Source organism: Tinamus guttatus, unplaced genomic scaffold, assembly GCF_059628265.1.
Source record: "Tinamus guttatus ecotype Peru unplaced genomic scaffold, ASM5962826v1 Tinamus_guttatus_pri_ptg000208l, whole genome shotgun sequence".
Classification (NCBI taxonomy): domain Eukaryota; kingdom Metazoa; phylum Chordata; class Aves; order Tinamiformes; family Tinamidae; genus Tinamus; species Tinamus guttatus.
Window position 1 is genome coordinate 2,559,818 of NW_028288742.1, and position 13,970 is coordinate 2,573,787.

Here is a 13,970-nt window from a genome sequence, read left to right on the forward strand (position 1 = left end):
GCAGCAAACAGTGGTGATCAAATGTTGTCTTAGCATTAACTGCAAATTCCCATATTCTCTCCCAGTCACTGGACTTGCTTTTCCCCCTTTCTGTACCTTTCTCATCCAAACTCCACATCTCCCTCCTCCCTCTCTGTAAGTTTCAAATACATCTACAACATTTAGATAGTACCAAATACCATTACCAGAAATCATACGACTTTGTACCCATTCAACTGCTTTTTTGCTTACTTGTTTCTATCCTGGGCATGTTTATCAGCATAATTTAGATTCATTGTTTGTGGTGCCATTCCTTGATTAGCAGATAAAGATTTTCAAAAAACATACCTGGCAAAATGCTTGGAACGCATTTTCTAAGCTCATTTTAGACTCACAGCATTTAAAAATATTTCCAGAATCATGGATATTGTCTCAAATTTTAAAAATGTGGGGAAAAAAAGTGGAAGATTACAAGCAGACTAAACTGCACAAGATCAAAACAGCAAACAATTACTCAAGAATTAGATAGATAGCACAAATGCACATACTGTGAGTTTCCATTTAAAATAAGAATTCTATAATTTATTAAGAGCTTAATCTGCGAGACTGAAGTGACTGCAGGATGAGACACATCAGCATTATTTAGTCTACATAATTTCTGCATGATATAGGAAATTGATATTACAGTGAGCAATTTTTGTATTTCCCTCTTCTCTTAGGTGTATTCCTAGGAAGTCAAAGTAGGGAAAGTACTTTTCACTCACAATGAAGAACAAATGGTGATGCTTCCTTATTTCTACCTATACCAGTCTCACATCCTACCTATTTACAGGATGAGTGCAGACAACTCAGATTTCAGTGATTTTTGCACCATGCAGAAATATCTATCAAAAAATAAAAGGGTGTCCAACCCATTTCCTCTGAAAGTTGAGGGAAATATTGGCTTCGACAATTATGGAAAAAAAAATGAGGAACTTAATTGTGAATAAAGGAAGAATGCAAGGTTCACTGATGTACTAAAACATTTTTTGGCATGGGTAATGGAAGCTTTAATCCCAGGTTTTCTATTTAAAAACAGAAACAATAACCACAAATTTCCAAAAGTGATTATAAAAGCCTTAAAAAGAGCCCACAATCACTTTAAATTCATAAGGGAGACACATTTAAATCATTCACATCCATCTCTAAAATATTAGGGACACGTGTACATACACTCATTACGTTTCAAAAAACATGCAACCAATAGAGGAAGTATAAGATGATCTGCAAGAATAAATACAATGAATTGATGGTTTGATCGATGAAAAATCTTGTCAACATATTCATGCAGGTTGGACAAAAGAGGCTGATATGGAAAAAAATAAACATGAGGCCCATTGGATATGCTCCTATCGGAACTATTCCTGCATCTAACTGCCACGCAAAATGTGGAGGTATATTTGAGGCTTATACATTTAGGTGTATGGAGACACAGAATTATGATGCCAAAATTTAGCTTTTACCACTACATAATCAACAGTTTACCAAAGACAGTTTTAAGTATGCCATGTAGTAGTAAGAAAACTTTGAAAGCCTTCTCTGTGAGCTATGTTAGTCCATGTAATGCAAAGGAGAAATCGAGTTGCTTAGCATTTCACAATGGGCTCAAAGGATTAAGCCTCAGAAGTTTTCAAAATTGTCATCTCAGGCAGACCTCTGAAACCTCATATTTGCAATATAAATACTAATAGCTAATAGGAGTAGCATGGGATAAGCTGCTGAAATCTGGATAATTAGTTTTTCATGTCACTGGAAAAATTATGTTTTCACATGACTGATGAAAAAGCAGTACATCAACAAAAACTGTCCCTTCATATTGATATAATGAAACTCCCTACATAAAAGTAATACTAACAAAAAGTTGGAAACTTCCTCTATCAACACATATAAGTCAACTCCAAGTACCTGAGCATGAGAACTTCCAGGAGGGAAATGTAGGGAGGCAAAGGACAGGAAGCTGTGGCAAATCATCATGCCAGAACCACGTCCAGAATTCTCACAGCATCTTCCCAGGTATCTCATGCCAATGACTATTAAAGAGCTCTTTCAATAATTAAATTAATCTCATAGCATGAAAAATATTTTTAAAAATTCATACTGTAGATCCTAAAAAACATTAAAATTGCTGCTAAATTTTAGGAGTTGAAATGGTAAACACACAAAAAGAAACATCAACACTGAACTATGAATAAAATAGAGAGGAAAAAAAAAAGAACACATTGCTTTTTTAGACTGAATCTCACATAGATAATTCAATTGTCATCCACAGAAATGCCTGCATGGGACAAAAGCCATGTCACCTTCTGTCATTGACTGGATTAGATTTACCTCTGTAATAACCTGTAACAGACAAGATTGTCCTCATTTTCAGAGAGACTGAAGCAGGTGAGATAACAGCAAGTCAACAGGAGCAAGGCCACAAATTCATGGTTCCCCATGCTAAATTCACAGAGCATAACATTTTTCAACAGACTATCAATCTACCTTAACAGCACTCTAGAAGGAAGACTTTTTTTTAAAGACTTTTCAACTTTTAAATATATGAAGTAAGTCTCAGAGCTGATTGATAATCCTGCCACACAGAACTCTAGCTTTGCTCGCAGCCAAAACAAATAGGCAGAACAGCTCCAAGTGACCCATTGCAGGTCATCCCGAAGACAGAAATAGAACAGCTCACTGCCAACAGCATTGCAAGTAGTTATGAAGCTTCTCCTCCTTAATTAAAGCCTTTTTAAAATTGCTAAAAGAAAATGTAAATGTTTTTCCGTTTAACTGTCTCCATGCCCTCAGTTATGAGGGGACTTAGTAATTGAAGTTAATATTGAAGGGGCTCCCATACTCCATTTTTATGCATGTACTGGCAACTGTCGCAGCCATTAAAGCTTTTCATCTCTACTGTTTCCAGGTCACTTCCACAAAGGTGCTAGAAAAAGAGACTGATGTAGCTCAAGCCTTAGAGACCATCACATTTCAAGCCCTGTGCCATGCAGACATGCTCCAGGCAGTGCTAGGCAAAGTCCTGGCCGCCAGGATCCCGCGGAGCCCTGGAGGGCCCCACCACAGCTCTGCAGCACAACCAGCAGAAGCGGCGCCCAGAAGCGCAGAACAGCCTTCCGAGCCGCTTGGTTCTCCAGGCTCTCTTCTCTCTTCCATAGTCAAGCATGAGAAGAGAAGGTGGTCTGCTGAACTTAATTGTAGGCCCATTCAAGAAAGTCAACTTTCCTGGAGGCTTGTGCTTTTCAATCTAAGCTAATGTAACCTGCTTACAAATCCTCTTTTCTTTTCTTCCCCACCCCCAAAGAACAAAGTTTTCTTTCTGACCGTACACAACTGAATTATAGCCTATCTAACCATTTCAAAACTCTTTCCACACCAATTTCTACAGCTGCACAAGGAAAACAGAAAGATTCATTGCTAAACTTTCTTCAAGTTTTTATCGAGTCCTGTCAGAAACTCTATGCAAGTGTAAAGCATCATCACCACCACCAGCAAAAATGATGAAACCGCAAGCAGAGAAAAAGGGAAAAAAAAAAAAAAGGCTAACATCAAATGATACCTTAAAATTTTCTGCTTGCTTCCACAGTCAGAAGATAGGAAGGTTTGGTGGCGGAACAAGGGGAAACAAGTGGACATCCCTCACAAATGAAGTACATGCCCTGTATTTCCTTGCGGCACGACAACTGCCTTTGTTTTTTTATTCCCTTCCCCATATTTATGAAACATTAGCCTTCCTCAGAAGAACTAAGGTGTAGAATGAAAATTACCCCAGCAGCAGTCTATGCCAGGGACATTTTATCCTGTGAACTTCAGTAATACTCATTTCAGATCTCTAGCCTGAGAGCTGACCAGCCCTGCTCAGTAGCTCACGCTGGCTCCTGGAGGCACTTACAAGCTTGTTTGTTAAACCAAGCCAAGCATGTTTAGCAAGTAGGCAGAGATGAATCCATGGGGTCCCAGCTACTGGATAACCACAAAAAAGTTTAAAAGACTGAAGTTAACAGTAAAATCCAATATTACATCTTGGCTGTTAGCTGTACTGCCTGAACTAGTGCTTAGTCCCTTCTTAATACATAATAGTTTTTATCCTTTCTTTTGGTTTTATATACTGCAAAGGCATGGACTGACCTTAGCTCAATTCCTTTCTCACTAGGTAAGAAAACTCCTCATAAAAAAAAGGTAAATGTTAGGAAAGTGGTAATTTGTGAGTATAGGCCTGATACCCCATTTATCACATACAGAACACACAATTTTGCATGAGACAGAACGTAGCAATGCATGTAAGGTTTGAGATGCACAAAGAGCAATGATGAATAAACATGGACTTGCTTATATTATCTCCAGAGATACATCTCCATGATCTCAATCACAGGAAAGCCGAGACGTTCCATCCAGTGTTAATTAGGTTTATAAGCACAGCATCAGAAACCCCTCTGTGCTTGTACAACTTTAACAAAAATTTTACTTTTACCTTCTGATTTTTTGATGTAAGTTGCTTTCCTTACTCTGCTAACATGGATTAATAGATTGACTAGTCAATTCTAATTAGAAGTAACTTACTGACGGTGCTGCTAAAGAATGTCTTGGATTAATAAGGCAAGTGTATTTTGTTTTCAAAGATCCCCTGAATACAAAATATGCCAGCTGATGCCTGCAAGATTTGAGTCACAGATCGAACATAATTTTCTAGTGATATCATTATGTGAGACAATTTGTCTCCAACTTTCACTCAAAAAGTCATCCAAAGAGATTACCGTAGTTTAGTATATAGACTTTACAGAGGATAAGTGAAACCATATAACTGCCTGCCCTCTTCTGCCTACACAATGCATGTCAAAATCCTCCTTAATTAAAAAGTCTTTTTAATTGATACTAGAAACTCTCTCCAAAACTTTGAGTGGAATGAAAAACAACTAATGAAAACCTAATGAGGCAATAAAAAAAGTGTTTAAACTTTGGTAGGAAGAATTAAAAAAAGAATTTTCAAGAGTAGAGCACTTTGTATCTTGAAATGTGCCTCTGCACTTTAAAGTAGTCCACTTTCTTCTGCCTAAGTTAAAATCAGTTATACCAACAGCTGAAAAGGATAACACATTTGCAAGTTAAAACACATTTGCGACTAATCACAAATTTGCTGCTGTATGGTAAAGTGAAAGAGCATGTGAAATCAATGCATCCACTTTCAAAGTAGAATTTTCTTATGAGAAAGAATGGCAAGACAGAAACTGCTGGGAAAATAAGTATTTTCTTTCTAATCCCTATCACCTCAAATGCAATTAAGATACCATCCGGAAAGCTAGCTACATGTGAGAAATTTCATACAATAGAAAAGTTAGGGAGACTGATATTTCAGGAAAAAAATATAATCTTTGTTCAATAAGGTTACCAATAGTCAGTTCCAGCATTCATTTCCCAGAAGATTATCAAATATTTTATCAAAATGTCCTTTAGAAACACCTTCTTTTCCAATAAAATTCTGTTCAAAGACTACTAAAAAATCTGCCACCTTACAGTCCATTAAATGTCAGATTTCATCTTACTGTTATTTAGTATGACAATGGCTGAATATATCTTACCGTTCTTACAAATGTGAGGATTTAAAATTAGGAAATTTTTAAAAGGGTTACCATTTTATCAATTGCCAGCAACTTTTTTGTAAAATCACATTTAAAAAAAAAAGTTTGCAAACACTTGTAATAAGTTCATAAACATTAAGAGTCACTTCTGACTTAGAATGAGGGAATGCAGTGCTATGCAAGACACCAAGTCTAAATTTGGTCCAATATGGAATCATCTTAGGGTTTATTTCATTCAGCAGAGTCACAGTTTCAGAGTCAATACAGTAGGTAGAAATTTTGTTTAATCTCTTCAGTAATTATGTGGTTCTGTATGTTATTATTAAAAAATATGCATATACAAATACATACTATGTGCATGTGTGTGTACCGTATGTGTATGTACCATACATAAATATTTTTGTATATGCATACTGTATAAGTTTTTATCTCCCATCCACTGTTTCACAGGATTCCCAGCTGATCCTCATGCATGTTAAAGGCTGAAGAATAAAATGCACAGACTAATTTTATCTCAAGGTTACAGAAACACCACTAAACCATAAAAATCAAAAATTTAATCTTAACATTAGAAAATGTCTCAGTGGAGTTAAAGCCTTAACACATAATGAATTGATTATAATTCTGTGTTTAATATTGAGGATCAGAATTTAAAAGCAGCCACCATCTCGGATAAATTGTATATTAAATATACTGAAACTTCCAAAGAACGATCAGATGGCAAGCATGAAAAATCCAATTCCAGCTCAAAGAATAGCCAATACAAGAGCAAATTGCCGAGGAAGGCAGAAAAGTAGATAACACTTCTAAAACATCTCCCCATCTAGTACAGGTGATATTACAGGTGACCGAAAAATACATCATGGCAAAATTCTGCCCCCACTCAAAGAAACTGCAAAACTTTCTTTGACTTTCAAAGGGAAGTTTCCCAGAATTTGCACTCAAAGGGACTTTCAGTCCACTGAGTGTCACATGCAGGTGACAAGGAATTTTACCAAGCGCCGAGCAGTAGCCAGCAGAGAGGGAAGACTCTTTTAAAGGGCTTCTCAGAAGCTCTTCTGACTTAAATCAAGTTGGAGAATTTCCAGGAACTATCCAGTATTTACTCATCTCACTGCAGGGCTGTGTTTCTCTTATCTGGCTGTCTGCTTGTTTTTCTTCTTGAGGATTCAGCATCAAACAGAACAAAAATGACCTTTGACAGGATCTTTTTGTAGCATGCAATAAAATAAATGATCCAAAAAAAACCTCAATGCAAGAATGAGCACCTACTGAACTCAAAAGGAATGTTGGAAGTGGTTGGGAAAACAACATTGCATCCTGAAATCACATATCTGTAGTATTTCTTTATTCTATGACCACACATATAAGTCATCACAGCTGGTCTTTTTCAAAGCTACACAACAGAAAAGAGACTACATAAGTCTGCTACCAAAGACTTTACTATTCTAAAGCCTTAAATGTTACCTGCTCGAAATACACGCTCCCTATTTCACTTATTTAAAAAAAAAAATCACCACCACCATACTATTCACACTGACATTCTACTTATCTTCCAAGAAACAACTTACGGGAGAGGCTGAAAACTCTTACTCCCTGGTGGCATACTAAAAAAAATAATATAATGCCATACTTCACAACATATTCATCTGCCAACCAGTTGGGAAAGTTGTAAATTATAACATGAAAAATTACACGGAGCAGCAAAAGCCTTCCAAAGAGCATAGTGCCTAACAGAACTCCAAACAAGCTACTAATTCTGTGCAATACATACGGATATATTAGTCAACTGCTCTCTCCCAACCAAGTCACCTGGCTAGCCAGATTCCTCCTTCCTAGAGTCAATTTTATTTAAATAACAGCATCTATGATAGGTCTATTCCATTTGTTTGCCCTTTGCCTGGACTCTGTAACATAAGGTACTCTGTAACGGGGACTCATCACTGGGACTCTGCAACATAAGCAAAGGAAGAAGGGAATGGGACACTGTTTCTGTAAAGCCACCACACTGTTCAAATTGAGATGTCTCTCCTCAGGCTGAAGACACATGATATGGGGAGAGCTAGCTGACAGCTCACCAAAAGGAACGGTTCTAATCCCTCCTCCCTGAACCACACAGCATTGCCCCTTCTCTGCATTTGTCAAACGCTAGTGAATTGAGCCAGCATGGTCAGCTGGAGAGAGTCTGCTACTGATTTTGTTGAGAAAAGTTCCTTACACTTAGTGGCTGGAATCAGCTCAGAGAGAGATTCACCAAGGTCGCAAGCTGAAACAACGTAGGCGACCATGGTGCATGCTGGTGAGATGGGGGGAAGAGTAGGACTCACGCTCCCGCACTCCGTTGGCTCGTGTTGCGTTCCATCTAACACAACTGCACTCAAAAGCTCTTCTCTACCGATTTCCTTACTGAGAAGGAAAATAAAGATCTGAAATTACTGCTGTTTATCACAGGTCATAATCGTGTAACTACCACTGCCGTATGTGCCACTGACTGAATCTCATCTGCCTGGATTGTTGGTTCAATAATGATCTAAAAGAAACCAAAGAACAAACCATGGCCAATGTCCACTTTAACCTTAATTATTCCATAAGGGGAAAAAAGATGGAAAAAATGTCTCACAAGCTGTGACTTAGTTCATACCAGTGAAGCAATGATCACTTTCTGATACTCAGCTTTACTATCAGCAGTGCAAAACCTCTAAATCAGATAACAGAGCATAAATGTTTCACGCAAAATTCATCGGGTAAAGTTCAGGCCAAACCAGAGTGCCAGCACAAGACACCAAAGCAGTCATAGTGGAGAACAGGTAACACATAGGATTTTTTTCTCAGAATCCTTCTAACAAGAGGAGTTTCAACCTGCATAATTGGTTAGGGAAAATGGTAAACTAATCAGAATAGTTCAATCACCTATGGAAAACAGTAAAACAGTACAGCTGATTATGCTGCTCTTCCATCCAAGGTAAAAAAGCCTTCACTTCATTTCTTTAAAAGATGCTCTTCCTTTCGTTTGTACCAGAAGAAAAATATCTAATCAGATTTATATCATAACAAAACACTTGATAAAACAATTAGAATATACATAACCATTTTTAAGAGAAATCTCCTTGTGGAATATATTAAATCAATAAAGAAACAAATAAGTTAAAGCTATGAGCTTTATGAAGTACTTCTAATAGCATTGTTCAAATGAAGCTTTCTCAAGTGAAAGTAATAAATAAAAATCAGTAAAACTTAAGTGGTAACATAACACTTTTTATATTGAAGAAATGAATTTCACATACTTTTTATGTAGCCTTTTCAAAGAGGAAACTCGCATGACCCCAAGAAAGCAGAGTTTGTGGGGCACTCTACTGTTACAAACACCCATTAGTACATATTACAAAATGACAAGTCAGAAAGTGAATATATCTACAAATACAAGATTTTGCACTTTGTGCAAAAATTCTAGTCACATTGTGTGCTCTTTATCACTATTTAAAAACCAAAATGTTCAAAAACCACTTGATTCAACCAACCTATGTTTTCATTGCAACATTATTTATTACTTCCCCCTGCCAAGAGCTTTAACATGATCCTTTGGTTGCTACTTAAAATTGTAAGTATTACATTTATATAAATAGTTAGTTTTTAATACTTTTCAATGGAAAACATTGTTTAAATACTGAATAAATAGAAAAAGTACATATTTTAAGTTCACTTTAGATTATATATCATTGTGGTTATATCTGCACTGCCCCTCAAAAAATAAAGAGTACAAAGAAAGGAAAATTTATGAGCTGTCAAGAAGTCAGACTTTAACACTTACTTTTGTGAAGATCTGAAAAAAGTCAATTGCAGATGGCAGCTGAGAGACATCCTGGATCTCCTCTTTCAAATACAGTTGCAACGTTTGTGCGAGGTGCCTGAGGCCTTCTTTCATTTCTTCACTTAGCTGTTCAGTATCTTAAGGGAAACAAAAGTATACCAAGGTGTAAAAAGAAACTTTCACCAACATCTTGAATGTGTCCAATGGCAGCCACACATTCTAGACATTTCCTCAAAATTAATTTTGACAGAGGGCAGTTTTGACAGAGGCCAGCCACTTGTCATTTTTTTGACAGCTACCTGTCAACAAAAAGCAGTTTATCAAGTCATACCAAATCATATAAATATGATTGTGAATGAAAGATCAAAAGGCAATTGATAAAGCAGATGTAAAGCATTTGGTACAAAAATTAGGCAATTTCTATATTAAACAATAAAGCATCATTCTTCATGTGGAGAACCAGGTTATGGAGCACTTAAAAAGGACATACGTAAGGCAACAGGACCTCACAGAATGCACACAGAAGCTCATGGTGATCAGCTTCTAATAAGGACACTTTTGTTTTGCATGAATTCTGCGAAGTATCAACAGAAAATAAATCCCAAGTCTATCGACATTGTAAAGTTGTGCAGGAGATGGGGAAAAAAAATAAATGGAAGTAAAGTAAATGGGAAAGTGATAATGAAATAGCAGCTTGTTGAGGATACAGGGCCAAAGTATCACAGACACTACAAATTATCACTGTCCAAATTATCACAGACAATACAAATGATCATTATTACGTGAATATCACTATCACATATTATTTTGGACCTAACTGCAAAACTATAAACATACTTTATTCATTCTGTCTAGGAAATTGTAACAAAAATAAACAGACAAAACCTTTACAAAAGTTTACATAAATGCTGTAACTCAATTGTACTGTATTCTATAGAGTATCAACTTTGATTAATATGTAGAAGCCCAGGAGTCCTGAACATTTTGCACTTTGGATTTAAAAAAATTACAAATGAAAAACTCCTAGTGTAAATACAGCTGAAACGGGTGTTGTGAATCTCTCTGATTTGCCTCCTTTTGAAGTCACTGGTTTTGGAACCGCTGTTTCTAAAGCAGTGAGACAACAGCCCTCACACCTGTACAGCACTGCGATTCCTTCAGGATGAGAGTTTTATTATAAGCTCTTGTCATTTCACAGATTTTTTGTACCATTTAACCATTGCAGCTTAGTCGTTCAATACCAAGCTTTTCTCCAGCAACTTATCACACTCTTTTCCCTTTGTCTCCAGAAAAGAAGGGTGCTAAGAGAAATGAATTTTGTATGATATTATCATTTCAATAAGAAAAAAATGCCTATGTTAGAGAAATTTGCTTTATAACTATTATTTTTTAAGGGAACCTATACCCCTCCTCTTCCCAACTTCTCCTCTGCCACTACATATACACAGAATTTTTCTTCCTGTATCCCAGCACAAGAGACTTATGGTTGTAACTTTATTTGAAGCAACTTGAAATATTGTTCTTAATTCAAATAATCATCTAATTCCTTGTAAACCTTTGTTATTCAATGAACAATTCATTCAGAGAAAAATTGAACAGTGAATCCTATTGTTTGAAAGTACTGAAATACATTCCTTTTATCCTTTTTAATTTGTTGCCTTATTATCTTTTACCCATGCATCATGGGTGAAGGTTGCATGATGTCAGGCTCTACAGCGGTAGAACATATTATAGTCATTGTATTTTTTAGGTTTGCTTGTGAGTTTTTATTTTTACAAAACTATATCAATATATCAAGTTCTAAACATCACAAAAAAGATTCTGAAGTAAGCCAAATATTCAAGTTGCTCTACAAAATCCTTTTAAATAAGATTTTTCTTATGCTGCAAGAATGAACTAACCATGTATTTATTTTCTTATAAAACTTAAAACTTTAACCAAGTAAAAAAATCTGTTTTCTAGCAACAGAAGCTCAGCTGAGAGATTATAAAAAAGATTCTTTCCCATGTGAAATTTGTCAAATTACAGGGATATCTGCACAATTTTATCTCTTCTTTGACATGACTTCTCAATGAGAAGGGGAAAGAAAAAAAATACATGAGCATAGTCTTTGTGAATTGCAGTGCTGTCTCCTTTTTCTTGAAGCTGTGATGGAATTTTGTGCAAAAAGATAAAAATAATGAAACAACTGTATTTTTTAATAAAAAAATTACTTTGAAAATGTATGCAATAAAGCAGTCATCAGGTAAACTGTAGATCCTGAACAAGTAAGATATACACTGTAAATGAAGAAAGTATTAAAAGCAAAACATGGGGAAATTTTGCTTGAAAAAAAAACTTTTTGCCTTGATCTGTGGGGAAAAAAAAGTTCTTCCCACAACTATTTTCACAGTTTCAGTTTTGCATTGCCTTTTTCACACCACATCCTAATATTCTGCACAGCAAAATTTCAGATAGCAAGTTACAAGAAAATTGAATGATCTCTGGACCATTCAGACTTTGTAAGCATCCTGAAATATGATTGGCAATTACTTACTTGACTGAAGATCAGAAAAGGCGTACAGTTGCTCAGAAATGCAGACTGACTGTCTAAGCTGGAGGAAAAACAGATAATTAACACTTACATAGCATGGTTTATCTTAAAAACATTCTATCACACTGAATTATCCAATGGGATATGCCAATAAGGAAATAACTAAGATTAGTAGCATCAACATAAATCTGTTCTTGTGCTTTGTTTTTTTACATATGTTCTAAACACTATCTTTGCAATACTAATTTTATGATGTTACGACACATTCTTCTAATGTATTTTCTTGACCTTTCTTATCCATAGCAATTTACTTTGGCCCTTCACACTATAACCAAAAGCAATTTCTAAAATTAGCAGCCTCAGATTTCATGTGACTATGATTACCATACAGCATAGTCTATGTATTTGCCCTTTAAAACAATCATATGCACATACACTGCCTGACATTGTGTAAGTTAAAATATTACATCATCTTTTATCATCCCAGACCACAACAAATGAACATATTTTTGTTCAAAACAGACATGGCGATGCAAGGTCAGTAAAAAAAGGGCAAATCTTTTATATTTGCAACCTCACAGGCAAGAGCTGCTTAACCTAACAGAAGATTTAGCTAAGGTAAATTAAGCAAACTGTGGTATGTCACACATCCAGGCCTTCCAAGAGATTTTGGGAGTGGGGTGGAGGGCAGGAAATCTAACTTAAGTTAAGCTAACCCAACATTAAAAGTATGGCATTAGGCACTATTAGGAACGGGCTAGCTAACTATGTTTTGTCCTTACCACATCTTTCCACCTTTCATTACGTGAGGCTGAAAAAAGTGCATCTTTCCCTAATTTGTTTCCAGGCAGAAGAAAGCTTAGGAAGCTAGACACAGTCACAGGAAAAGAAACCTCATAAACAAGCCCCTTTTATTTTAATTTTGTCCATGTTAGCACTCTCGATCGATATTATAATGCAGGACCAATTTTGCTGATCGGCCCTAGTTACTTCTGCTTTCTCGTTCTTAATTACATTAAAATATAAAGCAAGGAAGTATTTCCCTGAACCTGTGACACTGAACACAGCTAACAGAAATGTCACTTACCAATTTAAAAACAATCCTGCCAGCCAGCCTGACCGAGTCTGGAGGAAAATTAGGCTTGATGCTCTTAAGACACTTGCATTCCTGCTTGTGGTCCTGCCAAGCTTCTTTCTATTGGGTTTTTAAAAGGAAGAGGAAGCAAAATAAGATATTGTTTTACTAACACGTATCCTAATGAGACAGACTACATATATGATTGCAAAATCAAGAAAAGGGTGTTTTTTGTTTTTTTTTTTAACCTTTATGCAACATACTATAAGCAACACCATAGCTTAGTTTACATGGACACTACCATTACAGTACACTTAGATTTTTAATAAATAATCAATTGGGGCCTGAATCTTATTTTAAGGATAGTGAGAAGAGACCAAGCTCTGTCTCAAATCTCCCAACATACACAACACTCGAGGCCAACAGTTTAGCCAGAATTTGAGAGCACAGGGGCCTATGGAGCCCACCCACTTCCTCAAAATGCAGCTCACCAAGAGAAACAAGTTTCCCACACTAGAAAAATTGCCCCCCAAAGATGTCTCATTAAGCATCAGCTGGGAGGACTGGTGATGAAATGTCTAAGGCTTAAAGATGAGGAATGGTTGCTGTGACCAAATATTATAAAAACAGAAAGAGGAATCAGGCATATTAAAGTTTTGTGTCACATCTGATCCTGCAATTTTTATTTCATAAACCATTTCAATTTGGGTACCAGACACTGAGTAACACTTTTCTAGCAGCAAAAAGAGGGAATGACAAGGCGAGAAAAATCTGTTGTACACTGAAACAAATCCTTAGTCAAAATACAATGAAAAGCAACAAGAATGAGTCTTCAGATAAGGAAAAAAATCATTTTGGAAGGAAGTCTATTTCTGATTTAAGGGTTTTTGTTTTTGTTTGTTTGTTTTTCCCCCTTCTGTATTTACAAGCCCCATTTTTTATAATTTACAATGATTTATAATT

General features: G+C 36.1%; 1 protein-coding gene across 1 annotated transcript in view; it reads right to left on the reverse strand.

Moving 5' to 3' along the window:
* Positions 1–8,043: 8,043 nt before the first annotated feature.
* Positions 8,044–13,970, reverse strand: part of LOC148594746 (histone-lysine N-methyltransferase SMYD3-like) — a 69,669-nt gene continuing 63,742 nt past the window's right edge. The window contains exons 3-7 of the mRNA XM_088524279.1: positions 13,020–13,127; positions 11,936–11,993; positions 9,400–9,536; positions 8,233–8,289; positions 8,044–8,121 (exon numbers count right to left, since the gene is read on the reverse strand). Of these exons, the coding sequence (XP_088380405.1) occupies positions 8,044–8,121; positions 8,233–8,289; positions 9,400–9,536; positions 11,936–11,993; positions 13,020–13,127 (438 nt within the window). The remainder of the gene's footprint in view (positions 8,122–8,232; positions 8,290–9,399; positions 9,537–11,935; positions 11,994–13,019; positions 13,128–13,970) is intronic.